This window comes from Heteronotia binoei, chromosome 13 (genome assembly GCF_032191835.1).
Source record: "Heteronotia binoei isolate CCM8104 ecotype False Entrance Well chromosome 13, APGP_CSIRO_Hbin_v1, whole genome shotgun sequence".
NCBI classification, from domain to species: domain Eukaryota; kingdom Metazoa; phylum Chordata; class Lepidosauria; order Squamata; family Gekkonidae; genus Heteronotia; species Heteronotia binoei.
In genome coordinates this window covers 31,723,267-31,743,490 of record NC_083235.1, presented here as the reverse complement: position 1 = coordinate 31,743,490, position 20,224 = coordinate 31,723,267, and the positions used below count along the sequence as shown (strand labels likewise).

Below are 20,224 nucleotides of genomic sequence, written 5' to 3'. Positions count from 1 at the left end.
GCTGTTAGGATAGAAAGGAGGCTGTTGAGGCTGAGCTGGCAGATGCCAAATTGCTATGGAGGGAGTGGGGGGCAACTTGGGAGGTACTGAATCCTTTTGGGAGAAGTGCAGTACAGAAGCATCACAGTCTTGCCACCAGAGGTGTAAAATGTCTGGAAATTTTGAAGCCATGGAAAACTTGAGTTTATTACCAGGTGTGAGTGGTTGGGAGTCTGAGGAAATTGAAATTTGGGGGTGGGGTGGGGGGTTGAAGTACATGCAGTTGTTTCTTATCTGGATGATCTTGGGCCAGTCATACTCAGCCTAACCTACCTTATAGAGTTGTGAGGATGAAGTGGGGGAGAGGAGATGGAAGTTGTTTTGGGTCTGCATTGGGGGTAAATTAAAAATTATTATCAAACCTAAATACTGCCAGCCTATTTGGATATTGAGTTAAGCTTTTAAAAATCAAAACCACTGAACTAGGGTTGCCATTTTCCAGTTCGGAGCAGGGACCCCCATTTTGGGGGGTTTCTGCTCAGGAGAACCCCACCTCCAAACAGTGATGTCGCCATGCGACATCTTTCACAAGCTGATGTCACATGGAAGTGATGTCATTGCATTGGAGGTGTCACACAGATGAAAACTCTATTGTTTGATGTTGATTTTACCATAGAGTTTTGTCCAAAAGCATTGTCATGTGATGTGATGTCATTTCCACGTGATGTCAGCATGTTGCATTGCGGTGCCCCGCTCCTGGAAAGTTCCCTCCCACAGTGGGCATCAGACCTGGTAGCCCTACACTGAACTACTCAGTGGTGTTCCCTAGTCACATTTAAACAAACATATCATCAAAAATAGGAATTATCATTAAAAGTAAAAAAGCATTTCACTCATTTCAAATGAAAGCAGTATTTCATAGAAGTTTCTTTGAGTGATCCCCAAAACGTCTAGTTTCCTAAATGGGAAAAAGTGGGAGGCGAAGTCAGGGGGATTGCAGTTTTAGTTCCCCCATTCTTTTTCTGGGCAGCCACTTTGTAGAAATATTTGCATATCAGAAACTGCATTAATTACAGGGGTTTCCCAAAAGATTGTATCCATGAGTAGGTTTTATATGCAAGCTGAGATGGCTTTGCAGTTTGGGAAATTCTGGATTCAAATCTTGCATCTGCCATGAATTTATTTCGGTTGCCTTAGGCAAGACGCTGCTGGACCAGCTTCATCTCCTTCCCCTCCTTGCTTTTCCAATATGGTGATAATATGTACCTGAAAGTTGGGGGATTTCTGTAGCAGGGGTTTGACATTACATGGAAAGGTGCACCCCAGAAAGGAAACACACACTCACAGCACTCCTTATGTAAGTGCAGAAGTACTTTGCACTTACACATTGGGGTGTGAGATTATGAGTGTTTTTACATTCAGTTTGATCCAGAGTTTTAGAGTCTTCGAATCACCTGCCACTGTTACGCTTTAATTATTTTCCTTTTACATTTAAGCGTTTCAGTTTGGGGTGGGGGGTCTCTGATCAGAGGGCAGACAGAATACCAGTGCTTAGTTAAGTGTATATGATTGCTTGGAAATCATGTCAACACTGCAAAAACAATACAAATTTAAATTACTAGATGAAGCAAGCAATGATATGTAAAAATTTCAAGTGCTGTCAGTTCTCATGCAAATTACTGCATCTTGTGATTTTTGGAGGAGTCTTTTAAAATGCATGAAAATTTCTACAATACAAGTTTGAAACGCCTGTAGAGAAAAAATTAGATCAAAACTAGTGTGGAGAAAAACAGTTGCAGGAGCAGCTCCAAAACGCATCTCACCGAAACAAACGTAAATGCTTCAGGCAGCAACGATGCAAAACAGTTGTGAGAACATTAGGTAATGTAAAAGGTGAGTTTCCAATGCGGTGATAGTCACAAACTGTCAGTGTAAAAACACCCTATATCTCAGCTTTGTTATTTTAACAGGAATAACTATTATGTTAGTGACAATTATTGCACCTACCTGCGCAGTTGGAGACCACAGCATTTCTGAAGGAAGCACGTGTAAGCAGGAATTGTAGAATGTTGTTTGTGATTATGATACTGATGTGAACAGAAACCAAATTCCCATGACTGATGTCCTGTTGTGCTCAAAATACCTCATTCAAGCTAGTCAAGAGCACAATATCAGATGAATCTGTGATCCTTAGCATATCGGAACCTTTAAAAATAGCTTCCTGGAGAATGGGAGAGATTTGCTGAGACAGGCAAAAATCCCATTTTTGCTGACTCTTTTAGAAGACGCTAATTTCTCTCACATTGTAGTTTCTTGTTTAAATTTAATTTTCTGATTTCTGAAAGAAACCTCTGGGGAAGGGGTCATCTTGGATTTCTGGCATTCGGCATTTAAAAATTGTTGACATTGTTAGCTTATTTTGTGGGTGTTAGCAATAAATCACCTATTTTTGCACACTTAATTTTGGGACTGCATGTCCCATTTTCCCCCAAGAAGCAATTCCATAGGTTTGTACTCATGGAATGGATAGTGTTGTTCTTTGCAAGTCTTTTCTGATTCTTTCCTGTGGCTGAAGGCTCTTTGCTAACTGGCTACTTGTTGGGGATGAAGCGATCAGGTCTGCTTGTAACAAAAAAAGACAGTGTTAAAAAAGGCAGTCTGGAAAGTGGAGGGGGATATTCTCATACCCTGACAGTGCAGCCACAGGGACATGTAATTGGCCACAATCTTTCCCATCTTTGTTTTAACACATCTGTCAATGAGAATAGTTGAATAAACTCAACTTTCTGCTGCAACTGACTATCAGGACACCAGATCTGCTAGGAAATCAGTGTTTCCAATTCAGGAAGTACACCTGTGTGTCATGGTGTGTTTTCTGGACTTCACTTGAAAATCTGCATTTGTATGGTTTTTGAAGAGATGTGACCAAGGAGCCTTAGCCTGTGCTCTTTGAGTGCCCAAACTTGAAAGTATTTACAGTGTGAAATCCTCCGTTTCCTAAATTTTCAGTTGCTGCTTATATTTTGTGCTTTTCTCCAGAGGTGATAAGTACACCAAAGCTGCAGGCAAGACTTGGTGAGGAATATAGAGGGTTTGGGGAGTCATTTTTGAGGCTGAGTTGAGGTAGCATGGAGGCCATTTGAAAGACTCTGCAGTATGTTTTGCAGATTATCATTTGGAATCTGGGGGCTGGTTCTTATCACCACCAGTCCAGCATGGTAGGTACCACTTGTACTATGCTTGACTACATCTGCTAGTGCCATGCATGGATGAACTACTTACTAGGAGGCCTTTGTATGCTGGCTGCAGTACAGCCTTTTCCATGGATCTTATTCTCCATGAAAGCAGGCTTGACACAAAGCTATCCTCACTTTCACACAGACTGCAGAGGAGCCAAGTTGTTCTATGAAAAAAGATCGTGTCCTCTAACTTTTTGCAAACGTGTGAGATTCCTGTGCTGCGTAGCATTCCATTCTGTCAGGAAGAAGGAGAAGGGGGGACGTGGTGGCACTTCCTTACCAGTTCAGAAATGAATGGAAGCCTCTTCGGAGTATTCCCATTCAGCTCCATGTGAATGGTGGCCTTTCCTACTAGCACTGGACTGCAACCTGGTTGCCTCCCTTTGGCAAAGTTCCCAAACTGTGTTGCTATCTGGTTTCTGGTGGGCAACACCGAAGTCATTTTACAGCTGTCCCTTCTCCCAAGGAAACAGTGCCTTCTGGAATATATCCCATTAATGCAGACTGCACATTGCATTTCACTTCATGACTCTGGTTATGATTTTTTGAAACAGAACGCAGCTGCAGAGGCTAAAGGGGGAGATCAGGGGGTGGGGAGGAGCTTCTTAACCATTTTCCACCATAAATCTCCCCTAGTGAATTTTACCCTTCAGCTCTGGGGCAAAAATACAATTACCTCTAAATCTGCCACAGTTGGTGCTAAAGGAGTTCAGGGTTTGATTTTTTGTTTGGTGGGAAAATGTGTTGAGGAAGGAAAGAGAAAGAATCCCCCTCCCATACATGTACCAGATCCCCCTTGAAACAACTGCTGCAATCTGTAAAGGAAAAAGAATGCATAGTTCCAGCCTAAGGCTGCGATTGACCTGTTGTGCTTTGGTGCATCGGATTACATATAGAGCTGAATTGCAGTCTGTTTGTTCAGACTGAAAGGCCATGTTAAACCGTGTGCACTGGGGTCAGATTAGGACTAGATGATCCAAGGGATCATTTTAATTACTGTATGTATACTTGGGGGAGGGGGAGAATTAGTGAGCTCCAAGAACATACAGTCCTGTAATAAGATTGTAAATGGCCCTGCTCTGGGAACCAGAAACTGAGGAGCATAATTCGACTGCCTTTTATCATTTTGCCTTGGGTTGGTTGGCATGCTGAAATTTTGTCCAGTGGGCTTGTGCTTAAAGCAGAAACACTGAATAGCTGTGATAATGATTTTTATTTTTTAACTCAATGTTTATTTCATTTGAAACAGTAAAAGAATAAAACTGCATTCCTCCTGGAATGTATTAAGTGGCATGTCACCATTTGTGCTAGGTTCAAAATACATCTTATCTATTTTCTTCATTTATATCCCACCTTTCCCCCAAATTCTGCTCTCCTCCATTTTATCCTCACAATGACCCTGTGAGGTAGGTTATGCTGAGATAGTGTGACCCAAGTTCACCCCCCAAGTTTTTCTGGCAGAACTAAATTTCCAAACATGGGCCTCCCAGATCCTAGTCCAGCACTCTGACCACTGTAGCTGTCTCCTCCCCTTCCCTTTGCTTTTCCAATAATTTTCAGTTCTTGTCATTATTGAGATAGGTGTAGAAAGTTATATGTCAGGTCTACTGTGTCTTATCGTCTTCTGTCCATGGTGTCCAGAAGAAAATTTTGACCGTGGCATGTAAGATAGATAGATAGATAAATTTATTGTCATTGTTCTCAACAAAAAGAGAGCAACGAAATGAGGTGCTCTTCCACAAAACATACCAACACATCAAACACACATATTCATATTCATACCATTTAAATACATCTAAAACCATTTAAACCATTAAAACCATTTAAATACATCTAAAACAGATAAACATTCATAAAACCATTAAAACCATTTAAACCATTTAAATATATCTAAAACAGATAATCCTTCATAACCCTGCATTTAGCCTAACCACAGCACTTGGATAGAAACTGTCCTTAAATCTGTTTGTCCTAGCCTTCAACACTCTATATCGTCTACCTGACGGTAGTATGGATCCACTGCATGGTAATTAAGTCTCATATCTTCCTTCTTTGAAATAAAAATTTGTAGTTGCCACTCTTTTGTTGTCTTCTTAATATTCAGTGGTTATAAAAACAAGTGCACAATGATGTGGAATCCTGTGGCTTAAACACACTTGTGGGGATTGGTTCATCTGTTTGAGTCTCGTACAAATACTTCCTAACCATGACACAAATAACTTTCTGTGATGCATAGTAGGCTCTTGCTTCTGAAAGTCTATATATCATAATAAACCAGTTAACAATAAGATTCTCCTGCAACAATCCTGCACTCCTTTTGCACAAAGAGGCACTAACCAGTTTTCATTAGTCCTAGTGTAGCCTTTCTCTTTCCTACCTTGTTGCTGCAACTCTAGGAATGTTGCAATTTGTTCTGGCCACTGATTGCCTCCTGATACACAAGCACCTATGAGCCTGGGGAAGAATACTTCATCACTAAACCTGTGGAAATGAGCGGCCTGGCCAAATCGCAGTGTATGTAGGACAGCGGTGGTATGGTGGGAGGAGGAGAGTTGTACTGATACAACAGGAACTGTTCCACATGCTGCTGCTACTTTGTGCAAAATTCAGGATTATGACCTTTTTTTGCTCTGACATTAATTTGGCTGTACTTACTTGTTGTTTATAATGATCCTCTTGTTTTGGATGGAGCAAAGTTGACGTTTGCAGAGCAGGTTGAGATCTTGAGAGGGTGCTGATGGACCCAGCTGTGGCATTTGAAACCCAGATTGACATGATAGCCAGGAGTGCATTCCATCAACTGCATCAGTTTTCCCAACTCACCCTTTAGACTCATCTGACCTATGCTTATCCATGCTATAGCATGCTCTATGTGGGCTGCCCTTGAAAACAACTCTGCCACTGGTCCAAGACTTAATGTTGCATGTGACCTGACTGGCAGTACCCAAACCATCAGGGAGCTCTAGTTCTCAAGAGGTGTGGGGCTGTTTTCTGCTCATGAGCATGGCACAGGGAGGGAGGATTTTAGCCTTCCCTCCCATGCTGTTTTCTCAAGCTGCAATGGCTGAAAGGGGCTTTTTTACCCTGCTCTGTGGCTCTGCATGTTGCAGTCAGTACCTGTGGAGCCCCAGAATAGGGCAAATGGTTCCCCCCATGACTATTTTCAAGAAAATCGCATGAAGGGCTGAAGTCACTCTTTGCACAAGCAGAAATGGCCCTTCAGCACTTGGAAACTAGAGTTTCTTAATGTTACAGGTACCACAAGTTGTGTTGGGAGACCCCCCCACTCAGATGACACATATTTAGTTGAACTCTCAGAATGCAACAGCCTGATTATTGTCAAAGGCTAGCTGCCAGGAACACATTTTACCTATTTTAAAAACAGCTGCATTAGCTGCCAGTTTGTTTGAGTTCAACTCAAACTGCTGAGTGTGACCTTGAAAGCTCTTATACTCATATATTTAAAGGACTGCCTCTCCCAACATGTTCCCATCCTCCAATGGTGGTCTTCTGGGGCCATCTTCTAGTTGTCCTTCCATTTAGGGTTATAGGCTGTTTCTTTTCAGTAGCAGCTCCCATCTTGTGGAATGGGGCTGTCTGGGGAGACGAGAAAGGAACCATCCTTAAAACTTTTAGGAGACACTGTAAAGCTGTTTTTATTTGGTGGGGCTTTTTAATAGTTTGTGTTGCAGTGATTTGCTTGAGCATGGGATTTATGTCATTTTATTGCATTGCACGTGGTTTCAATTTAGAATTGTAAGCTGCTTTGAGCCACAAGGGGAAAATGAGGTGTGTGTGTAAAAATAAAATAAAAATGCACATCACCTACTTTTACTGGATTCGGATCGACATTTCTAAAATTTCTTTTCCCCCTCGTTATAACCTTTTAACAAGCAAATTATCTAAATGAGTGCTCAAAATTATCATAAAATCAGATAAGGGAGGTGGGAGGAAATGGGACTTGAAATAATTAATCATACTATACAGTCACCTTAGGTGGGGTGTGATATTATCATAAATTGTGGCTCTCTCTTTCCTTCTGTCTGCTGCTTCACAAATCCAATCCAGTCAATCCATCTGATTTCTGAAACTTTTGCAGAGGTAACTTACTTCTGCTTAGAATGTAGCACTGATTCAGCTACCAAGCAAGGTGTAAAGGAATTTGTTGTTGTAGAATGTAATGTTGCAGAGAGGTCCTGATATCCTGCTAGGGCTGCCAATCCCCAGTTGGGGGTAAGGGATCCCCTGATTTGGAGCCCCTCCTACTTCTTCAGAAAGTGGGGGGGGGGGACAGCCACAGGACATTCCATTATACTCTATGGAGATCAATCCCCATCTGTCCATGGGTACCTGGGGCTCTAGGGGGGGGGTGTTTTGGGGGGGGGGGTAGAGGAACCATATTTTCAGCATAGTTCAATTGTGCTTCTCACAACCTTGCTCCTGGCTCCACCCCCAGAGTCTCCTGACTCCACCCTCAAAGTCCCCAGGTATTTCTGGAGTCAGACCTGGCAACCCTATATCCTACCCATTATAGTACCTGGAGTGGCACAATCACAATCCTGCCCAAAGTGCCACATGGTTGCACTCACTTTCCTTGACCTTAGCAGCTGTTTTTGTTATGTTGTAGGGCAGTGGTGCACTATGTGCCAGAAAGGGAGGGAATCCATGGGCAGGGAAGCATGTATAGTTCTTCTTGGGCTGCTTCCAGGATAGTGGTATGGTAGGGCTAAATGCCAGGGCTGGAAAGACTGGGTACTTAGAAATCCAGGCACATCACTCTGATGCTGTATATCTCCACTGATCTGAAAGCATTTCTGTATCTGTATTTAATCTTTCTCAACATACTGCCTCACGGTAAACTGCAATGATTCATTTCCTACGTTCTGGCTTAACATGCAAGTTCTTGCAACAGGCTTTCCCGGCACTGTTCAGAATATTTATTGTCATTAAAAGGTTTTAAATGTGTCATCAGGCCCTTTTGCTATGTAAACAAGTTCGGAAATGGCAACACTCATGTGTGTTTTTTTTTGGGGGTGGATCTTTTCAGTCTTTCAGTCTCTTGTGTAAGAAAAGGAAATCTGAATCTTTGATCTTAATGCATGAATTACTTCACAATTATACCTTCCTCCCCTCCCCTTTATTAAAAAGGTCTCTAGTTATTGTTTCTGGGATCTCTTTGAAACAGATGCTTAGGACTTGATCCAAGTAACCTCAAGTTCTGATTTAGAGTAGAAGTCTGCTTATACCTCAAGTGGAAAAAATGGTAATTTTGGAGGCATGAGCCATGAGTAAAAGACTGTAACTGGTTGAAGGCTGATGTCTGTTCAGGTAACTAAATATATTGGCCCCAGTACCATATGCATCTTAGACAATCTTGTGGAAAATATATATTTGGAGCAAAGGGTCTCCTTTCAATAGATAAGCTGAACCATTGATCTTTCACACTTTTCAAACTAGCCTAAGCTCTCCCTGTCTCTCAGTGCACTTTCTTGTTTTTACTTTCTTGTAGGAATCACTGCCTATCACCTTGATACCAAGTGGCAATTTACCCTAGGATTACCAAGTCTAACTTAGAAAATACCTGGGGACTTTTGGAGCGGAGCCAGGAGACTTTCCCAATCCCTAAAATAAATAAATAAAAATACAGCAGTGCAGTTCCCCTGAATACAGTCTTTATTTCCTCGTTCCCCCAGCAGCTGGCAGCACTTCCACTTCCCCCCTCACACACACACACACACACAGCAGCCAAAATAAACATAGTTTGTAAGTACACAGTTTGTGGTCTCACTGGGGCAATTTATTCACCATAGGAGTTGTTGAATGCTGTATACTCAACCAGGTTCTTCAGACTAACACAGAGAAACCAGATGTTCTACTTTATACTATTTACTATTTTTCTGTGCAAGTAGCTCCTGGAGGGGCTGTAAAACAGATGGAGCAACAGAACTGCTTCCCTTGTTCTGTAGGCTTGCCCTACCCCCATTCAGCCTGGCTCAAGATTTAAAGGCACAAACATCATTCTAAAAACAAATTGTTCCCTAGCATCATCTTAAGCCTTCAGAGGTGGAAAGGCAAATGGTGTCTGTGGGGGCAGGACTTCCCCCACAGGCCAACTGGCTGGGGTAGGAAAGAGTCTGCAAACCTCTTTCCCAGGTTCGCTGGGACCTGGGGATTTGCAAGCCTAGTGTACTCAGATCATTAGAATTGCCTCCAGGAATTTCCAAGCTACAACAATTCTGGCTTGGTGAGTCAGTGTTCAGAGTGACACAGGACTCCTTGTAGCCTAACACATTGATTATGAATAAAGTAGAGCCTTGTTTGTCACCTGCCTGCATTATTCCCAACTATGGAATTGTGGGAGATGCTTGTAAGAGCAAAACCAGCCTAATTGCCCATCTGAATCTATGGACAGAGTGGGCCATAAACCTAGAAATTCATTTGGGATTTTTAATGGATTACCTGATGAGGGAGTTGTTGCTTTTGCCTGTTTTTCTAAGGAGAAAAGCATAAATTAGGTTAAATATGGAGTGTGAATTTGTCAGTATTAGAGTTGCCATGTACTTGCTGGGGGAGGACATCTCCACCCCCAGTCAGCAGGCCTTGCCAGGATTCCAGCAGCTGATGAGAGAAAGAAAAAAAAAATTAATCATCCATGGTGTGATATCACTTCCTGAAAAACTTGGTGTGATGTCATGCCTCTCTAGGAATCACCATTGATTTGCTGTAGAATTTTCTTCAGTTCCTAGAGAGTACTGACATCACCTCTGGGGGGTTTTTTGCCATCACTTACTGTCAGTGGCTCCTCTATGTTCCTGCCCTCTTTCTCCCACTGGTTTCCAGGCAGGCCCAGCAATGTCAGTATGTCTTCTTTAACTGAGGCCTACTACTGCAATTCTTGTACCTTAAATGACAGGCAAGTGAGAATATAAAAAGCAAGTTTCTGTCTCTTGGCTATAATTAAAGTTTATCCATTGTCGCAAGTGTTTTAACAAGAACACTTTCCTCAATCTTCAACATTTAAACAAAGCTCTGCAATGCCAAAAGCCATGTGAAACACGCTGCTAATCATGTCTAGAAGTCACTTGAACCTGCAAAATAAACATTATTTCTCTGTTAACAACCTGCCTGAGTACCTTGTAATCTGTGTCTGAGGTCATGGAAGCCTATATAATCCCACCCCCTGTACCTTCCAGGAAAAGTCTGCAGTATTGTCATTTTGAGTGCACTTAAAAAATTCAGTGATTGTTGGGTTTTTAAATCATAAACATGTATTGTCAGCAGCTGAGTTCTTCAGTGAAAGGGTTAGTTTCATTTTTCTGTTTCCCTGCTTGTATTTGGCAGTTTACCCACCATGCACAGTATCATGTACACCCACAAATGCTTATTTTTCTATTTTGTTTGCACATTTTGTGTGTTTGCAGAGCTGTGTGAATTTGCGGTATGTGCTTCCTGTATCTAAATGTTCAGCAAGGAGGTAGTGTGCATTTCTGAAGAAAAGGGGCTACGTAGGAGAGTTACAGTCGAGCCCTGGCCTTGTCACTAGGCAAATTAGGTGATTGCCTAGGATGCTGGCCTTTTGGGGGTGCCAAATTGGGTGCCCCTCATGTGACTCGGTGACATTATCGGTGTGGGTGTGCGTGCCAGATGTTAGCCTTGCCTTGGGCACCAGATGGTCTAGGACCTGCCCAAGTTACTGTCTACAGGCAAGCAAACCTTGCCTCCTTTGCCATCCCTGAAGCGACAGCTCTAGTAATCACGACAGAAGATGTCTCAGGTTTGGGAGCAGGGACAGATAAAAGCAAACTTAACTAGAGGAAATCTTTCCAGCTCAAACAGTACCAAAATGAAGTGAGGATTTGCCATACAGAGCCAGTCAATGTTACATGCAGGCAGTCTTCCTTTTCACTAGATTAGGGAAGACTGGGTGGGAGGTGCTGCAGATTCTATAGGGGACACTGCTCCTGTGCCCCCTGCTGGCTACAGCCCTGAATAAAACTTCATTGATCTTTTTTGGTCTTGAAAGCTCATACCTTAGATCAGGGGTGGCCAACGGTAGCTCTCCAGATGTTTTTTGCCTACAACTCCCATCAACCCCAGCCAGCATGGCCTATGGCTGGGGCTGATGGGAGTTGTAGGCAAAAAAACATCTGGAGAGCTACCATTGGCCACCCCTGCCTTAGATAAAACTTTGTTGATCTTCAGGGTGCCACTAGACTCAAACTTTGTTCTGCTGCTTCAGACCAACGCGGCTATCCACTTGGATCCACGTCACATTAAGTCACTATTAAAGGGAAAGGACATTTTCCCCTAGGCCTGTTAGCAACTATATTTGTGTGGGCTAAGATAATTGAATTTTTAAAAAAATTCAATTAAATAACAAAGTTAAGCGCATAGTTAAGACTCTTTGCTACCCGATATCTGATTCTGATTTGCCTACCCACACTGCCAGCAGTTCCTTTATTTTCTCTGGCAACTTAGAGATGTGCTCAGGGTCCTTTTTTCAGCCCATAACATGACAGAGCCTCTTGTGTGTTGTATAAACCTCTTCTTCATTTAATAGTACAGGGAATCCAGGAAAAATACTTTTGCAGGGTTATATAACTTAAAATAATTACATCCCTGAACAAACAGTCCCCCCCCCTTTTTTTAAAAAAAAGAAATGAACAATCTCATAGCTTGGAAACGCGCAGTTGGATGCCACCTTGATCTTTAGATCATTTTCAGGCCTGCAAAAGGTTGTGCAACTTTTTGTATTGGAAAAACACCAGTGGCTAACTAACCCTCATCTCAGGTAGCTACAGGCTACATAGCACCCGGCCGTTTGCCTTGCATCACCCGTATACGGTATATTCTGCTTATAGAAAATGACCCTTCTGTTTTTCTTGCCAGCCCTCTCATTCCAAACTCCACCTTAACCGTAAAATGTTCCCCTCTGTCTGCAAAAGCCCCCTCCCCCCCAGTAATTCTGTGAATGTTTCCTCGTGGTTTGTTGGTTTGTTTAATGGCCTGTTGTTGTTTTTGAAAGGTTACCAATGTCTTCCCAACAGCAAAATTATTGTATGTTGTAACTGCTTTTTATAGCGTGTTGCTGATTTGTAGCAGCATTTTAAAGACCTTTGGCATAGAAATGTTGGAATAAAACCCTGCATTGAACATAAGGACTTCTTTCTGTTGCTAAAGCTGTATGGTTAGTGATTAATTCTTATGAAGACAAGAAAGCAAACATGAAACATTTTGGATACATTGTTTTGTGTTGAAAATGTTTTTCAAATCCACAGCAGTGGCTGAAATTTCTCATGCCCAATACTTAGGGGAAGTGTTGTTTGTTCTTTGTCTTATTTCCCCAGTGAGTTGGCAGGGATTAATGGCATGTCAGCCCAACACATCTGTAAATAAATTTTAATTTGTTGCACTTACTTACTTGATACCCCATCTTTCTCACTAAGACTTGAAGGAGATTGCAAAATATAGAACATAAGCCAAGTGGATGACACAAAACATCCAATAACGATGCAATAGGGATGGGTATTACAAAAATGAGAAAGCACTGCAGTGCAAACAGAACACTGTCTGAGACTCTAAGGTGTGACGTGCCATAAACAATACAGAGAGTGGATTGCAAAATTACAAGCCAGTGCAATAAAAGTGAAATAATCCATACAATAAATGATGCAATCGACTTCGGTCCTCCTGTTCCCTTATAAAAGCATCCTCCTGTGGTTTTGATCCTACTATAAAAATGCCCCCCTGAATGTTTTTGTTCTGCCTATTCTGTGGAATGAGAGAAGTCTGGGAGCCTTCCTGACCTCTGCAAACAGGTCATTCCACAAGTGGGAACTACAAGAGAGAACTTGGGTGAACAGGCCATCGCCAATCATATCTGTTTCTTTATTAGGAGAGGGTAAATTGGGGCCCCTCAGCATGTAAGAATATCCATGAAATTGCTCTGCTTAAGGAGGTGTTGGCATATATAAAATGGTGATGTGAGTTGGCCCCAACAAAATATCATTTCTACATCTACTCAGGGCTTCTTTTAAAAACTTATTTGCATATTAGGCCATACCTCCTGGTGCCAAGCCAGCCGGAGCTGTGTTCCTGATTAAAAAAAAAAAAGCTCTGCTTCTAATAACATATTGGATGGTTCATACCAAATACAAAAGCAGCAAAACCATGGCTATCTTCTAGGCAGCCAGGGCTTAGGGTTGCCACCTCTGTATTGGGAAATTCCTGGAGTGTTTGGGTACAGAATCTGAGGAGGGCATAGTTTGAGGAGAGGGAACTTAACAAGGATATAATGCTATAGAGTCCACCCTCCAAAGCTGCTATTTTTTTTTTAGGGAACTGATCTCTGTAGTCTGGAATTCTGGGAAAACTCCAAGCCTTTATAGCATCACATCTCCATGGAGTTCCCTATTTGCTGTCACGAACCCCTGGAATTTCTCAAGCCAGAGTTGGCAACCCTATATAAACATCCATATTCAAGGACTTAGTGAACTCCCCAGATGTGCAGAAAAATATAACTTTGTAAATTAACTAAACGATTCGTCAGTGTCCTGATGAAGAACTGAGCTTTCCTCCTGAAGGCAGTTAAGGGACAAGAAAGAGAGGGGAGGAAAAATTACCTGCCTTTAGGAAACAGCGTACAAATATTTTGATAAATAAATGTGGACTCTGTGTAAGTAGGCTCTGCCACCTTCATTCAGAATTGAGGACAAAACCATTCCATTGGTTGCTGCTGGGTTTATCCAAACATTTTTACATCTGAGGTTTTGGGGAATAACGTTCATGAAGCAGAATCTCTGTAATTTTCTGGCTATTGTTTTCGATCAAAATCTAGGTTATGAAGTTCATTCTGTATCATTTTCCATGGTCCAGAATGAGTCACCTTATTTCAGTTCCAGATTCCTATCTTTAACATGAGAATAATCGCAGTTTGAATGGAGCAAAAGCGGTGACTGAAATGAATGCGATAAGGGTAGCGAAGCTGCAAGTGCAGTAGACAGTATAAACAAAAAAATGAAAGCCTTGATATCAGCTCATCAACTCATTGTTCATATTACCCTTTTCTGTGCAGTGTGGCTTTGACATTGTTTCTCCAAAGAGCCCATTAAGTTTTATCTCCGTGAAGCCTGGAATGGTATCAATAACTTTGGAACTGTAGGTTGTTCAGCAAGTGGAAAATATATGTTTTGTGGAGCTGTTATTAAAAGATCCCTAGAATGACTTGATGTACACCTATTAAAATGTTACATCCACTAGAGCCTAATAGATCTGTATATTTTTGTTGTGTTCCATATAGCATTATCTGGGCACATTCAGTATGGCCTTGTAACCTAGGAGTCCCTATTGCACACTCTGGCCCAAACTGCTGTTTCCAAGCCTGTATGGAATGCCAAGCCAGATTTGAAAACAATCCAGTTTTTGCAGTACCAGTCTATGTCTGTGAAAATAGATATCCCAAGAAGGCCAGAGAACAACAAATGATGGTTCTTCCATTGCTTACAGCATGCATTAACTTCATCTTGACAACCAGTACAGACACATGAGTGTCTGGCCAGATACTATTGTGCCAAACAAACAATCCTACCACTACTGCACCTCCCTAAATGTCATCTTAGGAACAATGATGAGGCATAGTAGAAGAGCTGCCATAGGGTTGCCAGGTCTGTGTTGGAAAATACCTGGAGATTTTGGGGGTGGATCTGAGAGAGGGCAGGGTTTGGGGAGGGGAAGGGCCTCAGCATGGTTCAATGCCCTAGAGTCCACCCTTCAAAGCAGCCATTTTTTCCCAGGGAGCTGATCTCTGCCAGCTGATAGGCTCCACCTGGAGGCTGGCAACCCTAAGCTGATGGGGAAGAGGGATTCATGCTCCTGCAGAATCCGGTTACCTGTGAGTAAAACAGTCAAGCTGGCAAGCTGGAAGCATATATCTAGAGGACCCGCGCCCCCACATAGGGTGTATAAATACCAGGCAGGCTGAGTACAGGGTTTTTTATTAGAGATCCAAATTGAATGGAAAACAGTAGATCTAGGAACACACTAATGTTTTGTAAATAAAACTTGATCAGAGTCTGGCGGTCAGTTCTTAGTCTACTGAAGCTTTTTTTGCTGTAGAAACTCTGCTGTACAGTACTGTACACCTCCCGGTGACTAATATATCGAATTCAGAGGGGGAAAAAAGAAATTGTGTCCGTTGGGTAAACAGTCTGTTGACATGAGCAGAGTCCCTCTCAATATCCTGTGAAGTCCAGAGTCGCCAGTACAAGGAGCTGTGTCTCTTCCCTTTTGCACACTTAGCCTAAATAAGTATGTAAACGTATTCAAGAGAAATCTCAAAAGTTTACTAGATTTTTGATGGTGCAATAAACCCACGTAAGTTAAATCAGTTGGTATATAGTGAGGCTGAGGAAATAAAGTCTTGTGCACAGTAGAGTGGATCAAGCCGTCTGAAGTGGAGAAAAAAATGGGAGTGATACCTCTGTTCTATGCTTCCCTTACTGTCCTTTGGGGCAAGGGACAGCAAACAACAAAGTGTTTCTGGCAAATCTATCTGCTGAAGCCAATGCCTTCATGGTAAGGTTTCCTCCGATGGCTACTGATGTGCTCTGCCCTCACACCCAGTTCCAAAACTTAAGTCTAGTCCTGCTTGCTGGTCATAGTGCGGGAAGAACAACTGTTGGAAATCTATCTCAAAGACTGACTAAAACAGCAGTAATTGTGAAAAGGAAGCAAGACCTTGGTGTGTATACCAAGCTGTTTACAAACAATCATGCCAAATCTCTTATTTCTTTTAGGGGGGAAACCTACTTAGAGACAGATTCAAGTCCACTAGCACCTTTGAGATCACTCTAAGATAATGTTGGACTTGAATCTAACTGTTCTACTGCACACCAGCACAGCTACTTTCTGAAACCACTTAGAGGCAAGGATTGTTCCAGCACTGCAAGAAAGCTTTTCAGTTTTGTCTGTGTAAGTTACTGGCTCTGGCTGCCTGGAAAGCAGCACAGATCCCCAGGCTTGCATTCTTTTTCAGAGACTCTGACGCATCCCTCCAAGATAAGAAAGCAAAAATGCTGTGGTTTGCATTGCAGGACTCCATTTGTTGTCCTATCTGTCCTAAATATGACACATTCCACAGTGGCTCTTATAATGTCTGGGAAAGAATGGGCAGCTGAAGTGGTTTAATGTTTATACCACTTGTCACGTTCTCAGGGTGCAGGCAGACAGGAGTCCAAAGCCAGTCCAAGGTCAAAGTCCAGGAAGTCAAGCAGGAGCCAAGTCACCAATGCAGAATCACAAACCGGAATCAGAAGTCAATGTCCAAAAGCCAAAAGGTCAGGGTGCCAAGGAAATCAAGCAGGTCAGGATCAGGAAGGAGCATGGATGCAAGCCAGAGAATAGACTTGTTGCTTCAACAAGATTACCAGGTCCTGGGTGGGAGCTATATGGGAGTCTCAATCAGCCTGCTCCCTGGGTGGCAGTGACTCTGCTAGAACTCAGGGCTGAGAGATCTGAAGCCTCGGCGTGCCTCATGTCTTCGCTCTGAAAGTTCTTTCCGGAGCCTGCTTCGAACTCTTTAGATGGAAGGAGGAGCGCTTGGAGGAGATTGATCATCAACAGCTGACACTAGTGCTTGGAGAGTGATTGATGGGCCAGCTGCTGTTTGTTCACCTAAGGAACTGGCTGGCAACTCTTCCAGGTCTGTTAACCCTTCCAGCTCCTCCTCTTCAGGGCTCATGACACCCCTTTTTTTGCTGCGCAAAATAGTTTATACTCTTTTATCTTGTACTTGCATCTGTGTTATGTTATAGTTGAATATTCCCCCACCCCCAGCCTATGGACAGGGGAATGTAACTGATTGCTGGAAGATGCCAATAGCTGAGTTGAGATATGAATGCCAGTCTTCCAGAGTCAATGTCCAAATTCTTGCCATTGTGGGCTGCTGCCCTCAAAGACCTTTTGTCCCAGACCACCTCTTTGGATGTTATTGTGTCCCCCAAAATATTGTGCTTCACCAACCACAACAGGATCTCTTAACAATCAAGTTAGAAACCCTGCATATTAGGCCACACACCCCTGACATCACCATTGTTTCGCTAGGGCTCTGAACTGGGTCAAGTTTGTGCAGAATTTTGATTTGTGAATCAGGTTGTGCCCATCCGTAATATTCATGGCAGCCAACAGTACTGAAGCCACAAAATACAATAAGTGACAATTGAAAATACAAAAAAGCAACAAAATAGTAAGTTCAGTAGTACTATTACATACATAGTAAAATGCTATAAAGAACAGCAACTGCAGCAACATCCAACAATATAACAAACCCAATAAAAGATCAGCACAACCTTCAGTAAAGAGCAGCAACTGCTATAAAGTGGAACAGGAACAGCAGACTGCTAAAGGTTTTCCACCAAATTGTTTTAGCAGCAGGAGTCATGAGACAATTTCATCAGCGTCGGATTGGAGACTGTAACCTCCACAGACCAATTACTGAGTCTGTATGATATATAAAAAAGATCTGATATTGAATCTTAAAAGGCACAGTTGCCTTAATATCTAAACGTAACTTTCTTGCTAAGCTCTTTAATAATGTGAATTTAACTCTCACACATACTGTAATCACAAAGCTGTTTCAGAGTTTTGTAGTTCACCATTCAAGTGCTGTCCATTCAGACCAAGCAGCTTGAGAGGTGGTGGCGGTTCTGAATCATTCTGTAAGGTGCCACAAGACTGTTCCGCTGATCTCATTTATCTTCAGGCTTTAGTGTAACTTTCAGTAGCCATTCCATGTCACTTCACAAAAAGCTGCCCTGATGGCATCTGTGTTGTGAGTTCCAAGAGTCCAGTCTTCACTGCCTTTTACTGCAATAGCTTCATCTTGTAATTGTAATCCTCTTTCTGTATTGTTTACAGTATACTGTATACCCAGCCTCAGATCATTTATTGTTTGCATTGTTCCCTAATTCTGTAATCCTAGTCCTTGACATTGTTCACTGCTTGTCTTACCCTGTTTGATTGCACTGTTTTATATCCTTGAGTCTCAGCGGGAAATCAGATTATAAATAAAATGAATTTAAAAACATCAAAAGTAAATAAATTAAACTGTTCTGTGCTTGATATCTCTTGGCCTACAGTTATTCTGACAGATGAAGAAGTTCAGAGGAAAAGAGAAATAATAATGAAGAGGAAGGAAGAGGAAGCTCTTAAAGAGAGTTTGAAGCCCAAGTTGTCTGAGGAGCAGCAGCGGATCATTGACGTTCTCCTGGAAGCCCACCGCAAAACTTACGACGAGACTTATTCTGATTTCTCTCAGTTTCGGGTAAGCTCCAGGGCTTTCCTCTTGTTCTAATCTGCTGTGGCTGGGATGACATCTGCTGGTAAAACTGCTACTGGTCCATGAGCCTTGATTGGTGAATGCCTTTTCAGCACCTGCCAAATAGGATCTTTATGCTGGCCCAGGAAAAGATTTTAAATAGACTGGGGTTTATTAATTTGCGATGCCAAATGTAAATGTTCTCCTCTACATTATGACATTATGTTCAAGAATGCTTTTATTCTTCAATTTTTTTATTAGTTAATAATTCCTAAATTTAGATGAGCATATATTAGGGCAAGGACAGCTGCAATGAAAGGATATCAAAACATCCCTTCAGAAAAACGCAGGTGTGTTTTTTGTTCTCATTTACCTCTGCATATTTCATACTTTTTAATATGGTTGCTATTTCAAAAAGCCTTGTGATAAATATATTACTCCCTGAATTGGACACCCAGCAGGCATTCCCGATGCTGAGAAATTGAAATTCTTATTTTCCTGCAAACTAAAATATTGCATGGTGGACAGTGCTTTATTTTGCTATATAATTTCTCTACATCTGACAAAGTGAGTTTATTTGAAGGATGCAAGGCCTTTAGGCTGTTAATTCTAGGGAAAGGAAAGCTTTTCAGCACCCTGGCTTTTAAAAATCAACAGTTCTGAATAAATCCTCATTAATTTCTGCCTTGAAACAAAGTGATTTGCAGCCTATAAAGTGAGACCATGAGACAGATATACAATTTGCTGGCTGTTGGAGGCCCTTTCATATTTCCTTTCTGGCCAGATGCTCTCCACTTGACATTAATTGGATTCACAATTGGGACATTTGGAGCCTGGCTGCCAACAACACTTTAAATTGTTCTAGCTTATCCACTGAGAAGATCAGCATCTCAGACTACATGTTTGAAAAATCGATATGAATGGATAGCAACCAGTATGTTTGAACAAAATTACAAGCACCTTTATTTTTGTTCGTATGCTTCTTTTGAAACTATATACCTTTTAAGCTCATTGTGTGTATGTGTGTGTTAAGCCAGCTTGCCCAATGAAGGGAGGGTAGGTCTCTCAGAGGTGCCTTGACTGAGTGCATGTATAGGCACACTACAGTGAGAGGGGACTTAGGCATGAAACAGTAGTAGAGGGGAGGGAACTGGCCTTTTATCTGTCCTCTAATCTTGAAAGCATGTGGGCTGCTAACAAAAGACTGTGTGTTTGTAATATTTCCTACCAGACCACTCTTTCTATCAATTCATGAGCAGAACCATCATCTCCATTAAATGGGTGGTAGCCATGCTGCTCCTAGCCTAACTCTGGAAAGTGCATAGGTGTGGTAACTCTTGCAGGTGTCTTGCAGAACATTATATGCAATTGATGTCTACATTTGCATTTGCCATGGTTTTCTGTCTCACAACACACATTTTAAAAGAGTTGTCTTCTACTACAAGAGCCAGTTTGGTGTAATGGTTAAGTGTGCGGACTCTTATCTGGGAGATCTGGGTTTGATTCCCCACTCCTCCACTTACAGCTTCTGGAACGGCCTTGGGTTAGCCATAGCTCTTGTAGGAGTTGTCCTTGAAAGGGCGCCTGCTATGAGAGCCCTCTCAGCCCCACCCACCTCACAGGGTGTCTGTTGTGGGGAAGATATAGGAGATTGTAAGCCGCTCTGGTCTCTGATTCAGAGAGAAGGACGGGG

General features: G+C 42.2%; 2 protein-coding genes across 3 annotated transcripts in view; both read left to right on the top strand.

The window, feature by feature from the left end:
- Positions 1-20,224, top strand: part of METTL1 (methyltransferase 1, tRNA methylguanosine) — a 1,067,043-nt gene that overhangs the window by 708,367 nt on the left and 338,452 nt on the right. The window lies entirely within an intron of this gene.
- VDR (vitamin D receptor) overlaps positions 1-20,224 on the top strand; it is a 119,262-nt gene that overhangs the window by 88,413 nt on the left and 10,625 nt on the right. For both annotated transcript variants that reach the window (XM_060252994.1, XM_060252993.1), the window contains one exon: positions 18,353-18,537. In XM_060252994.1, the coding sequence (XP_060108977.1) occupies positions 18,353-18,537 (185 nt within the window). The remainder of the gene's footprint in view (positions 1-18,352; positions 18,538-20,224) is intronic.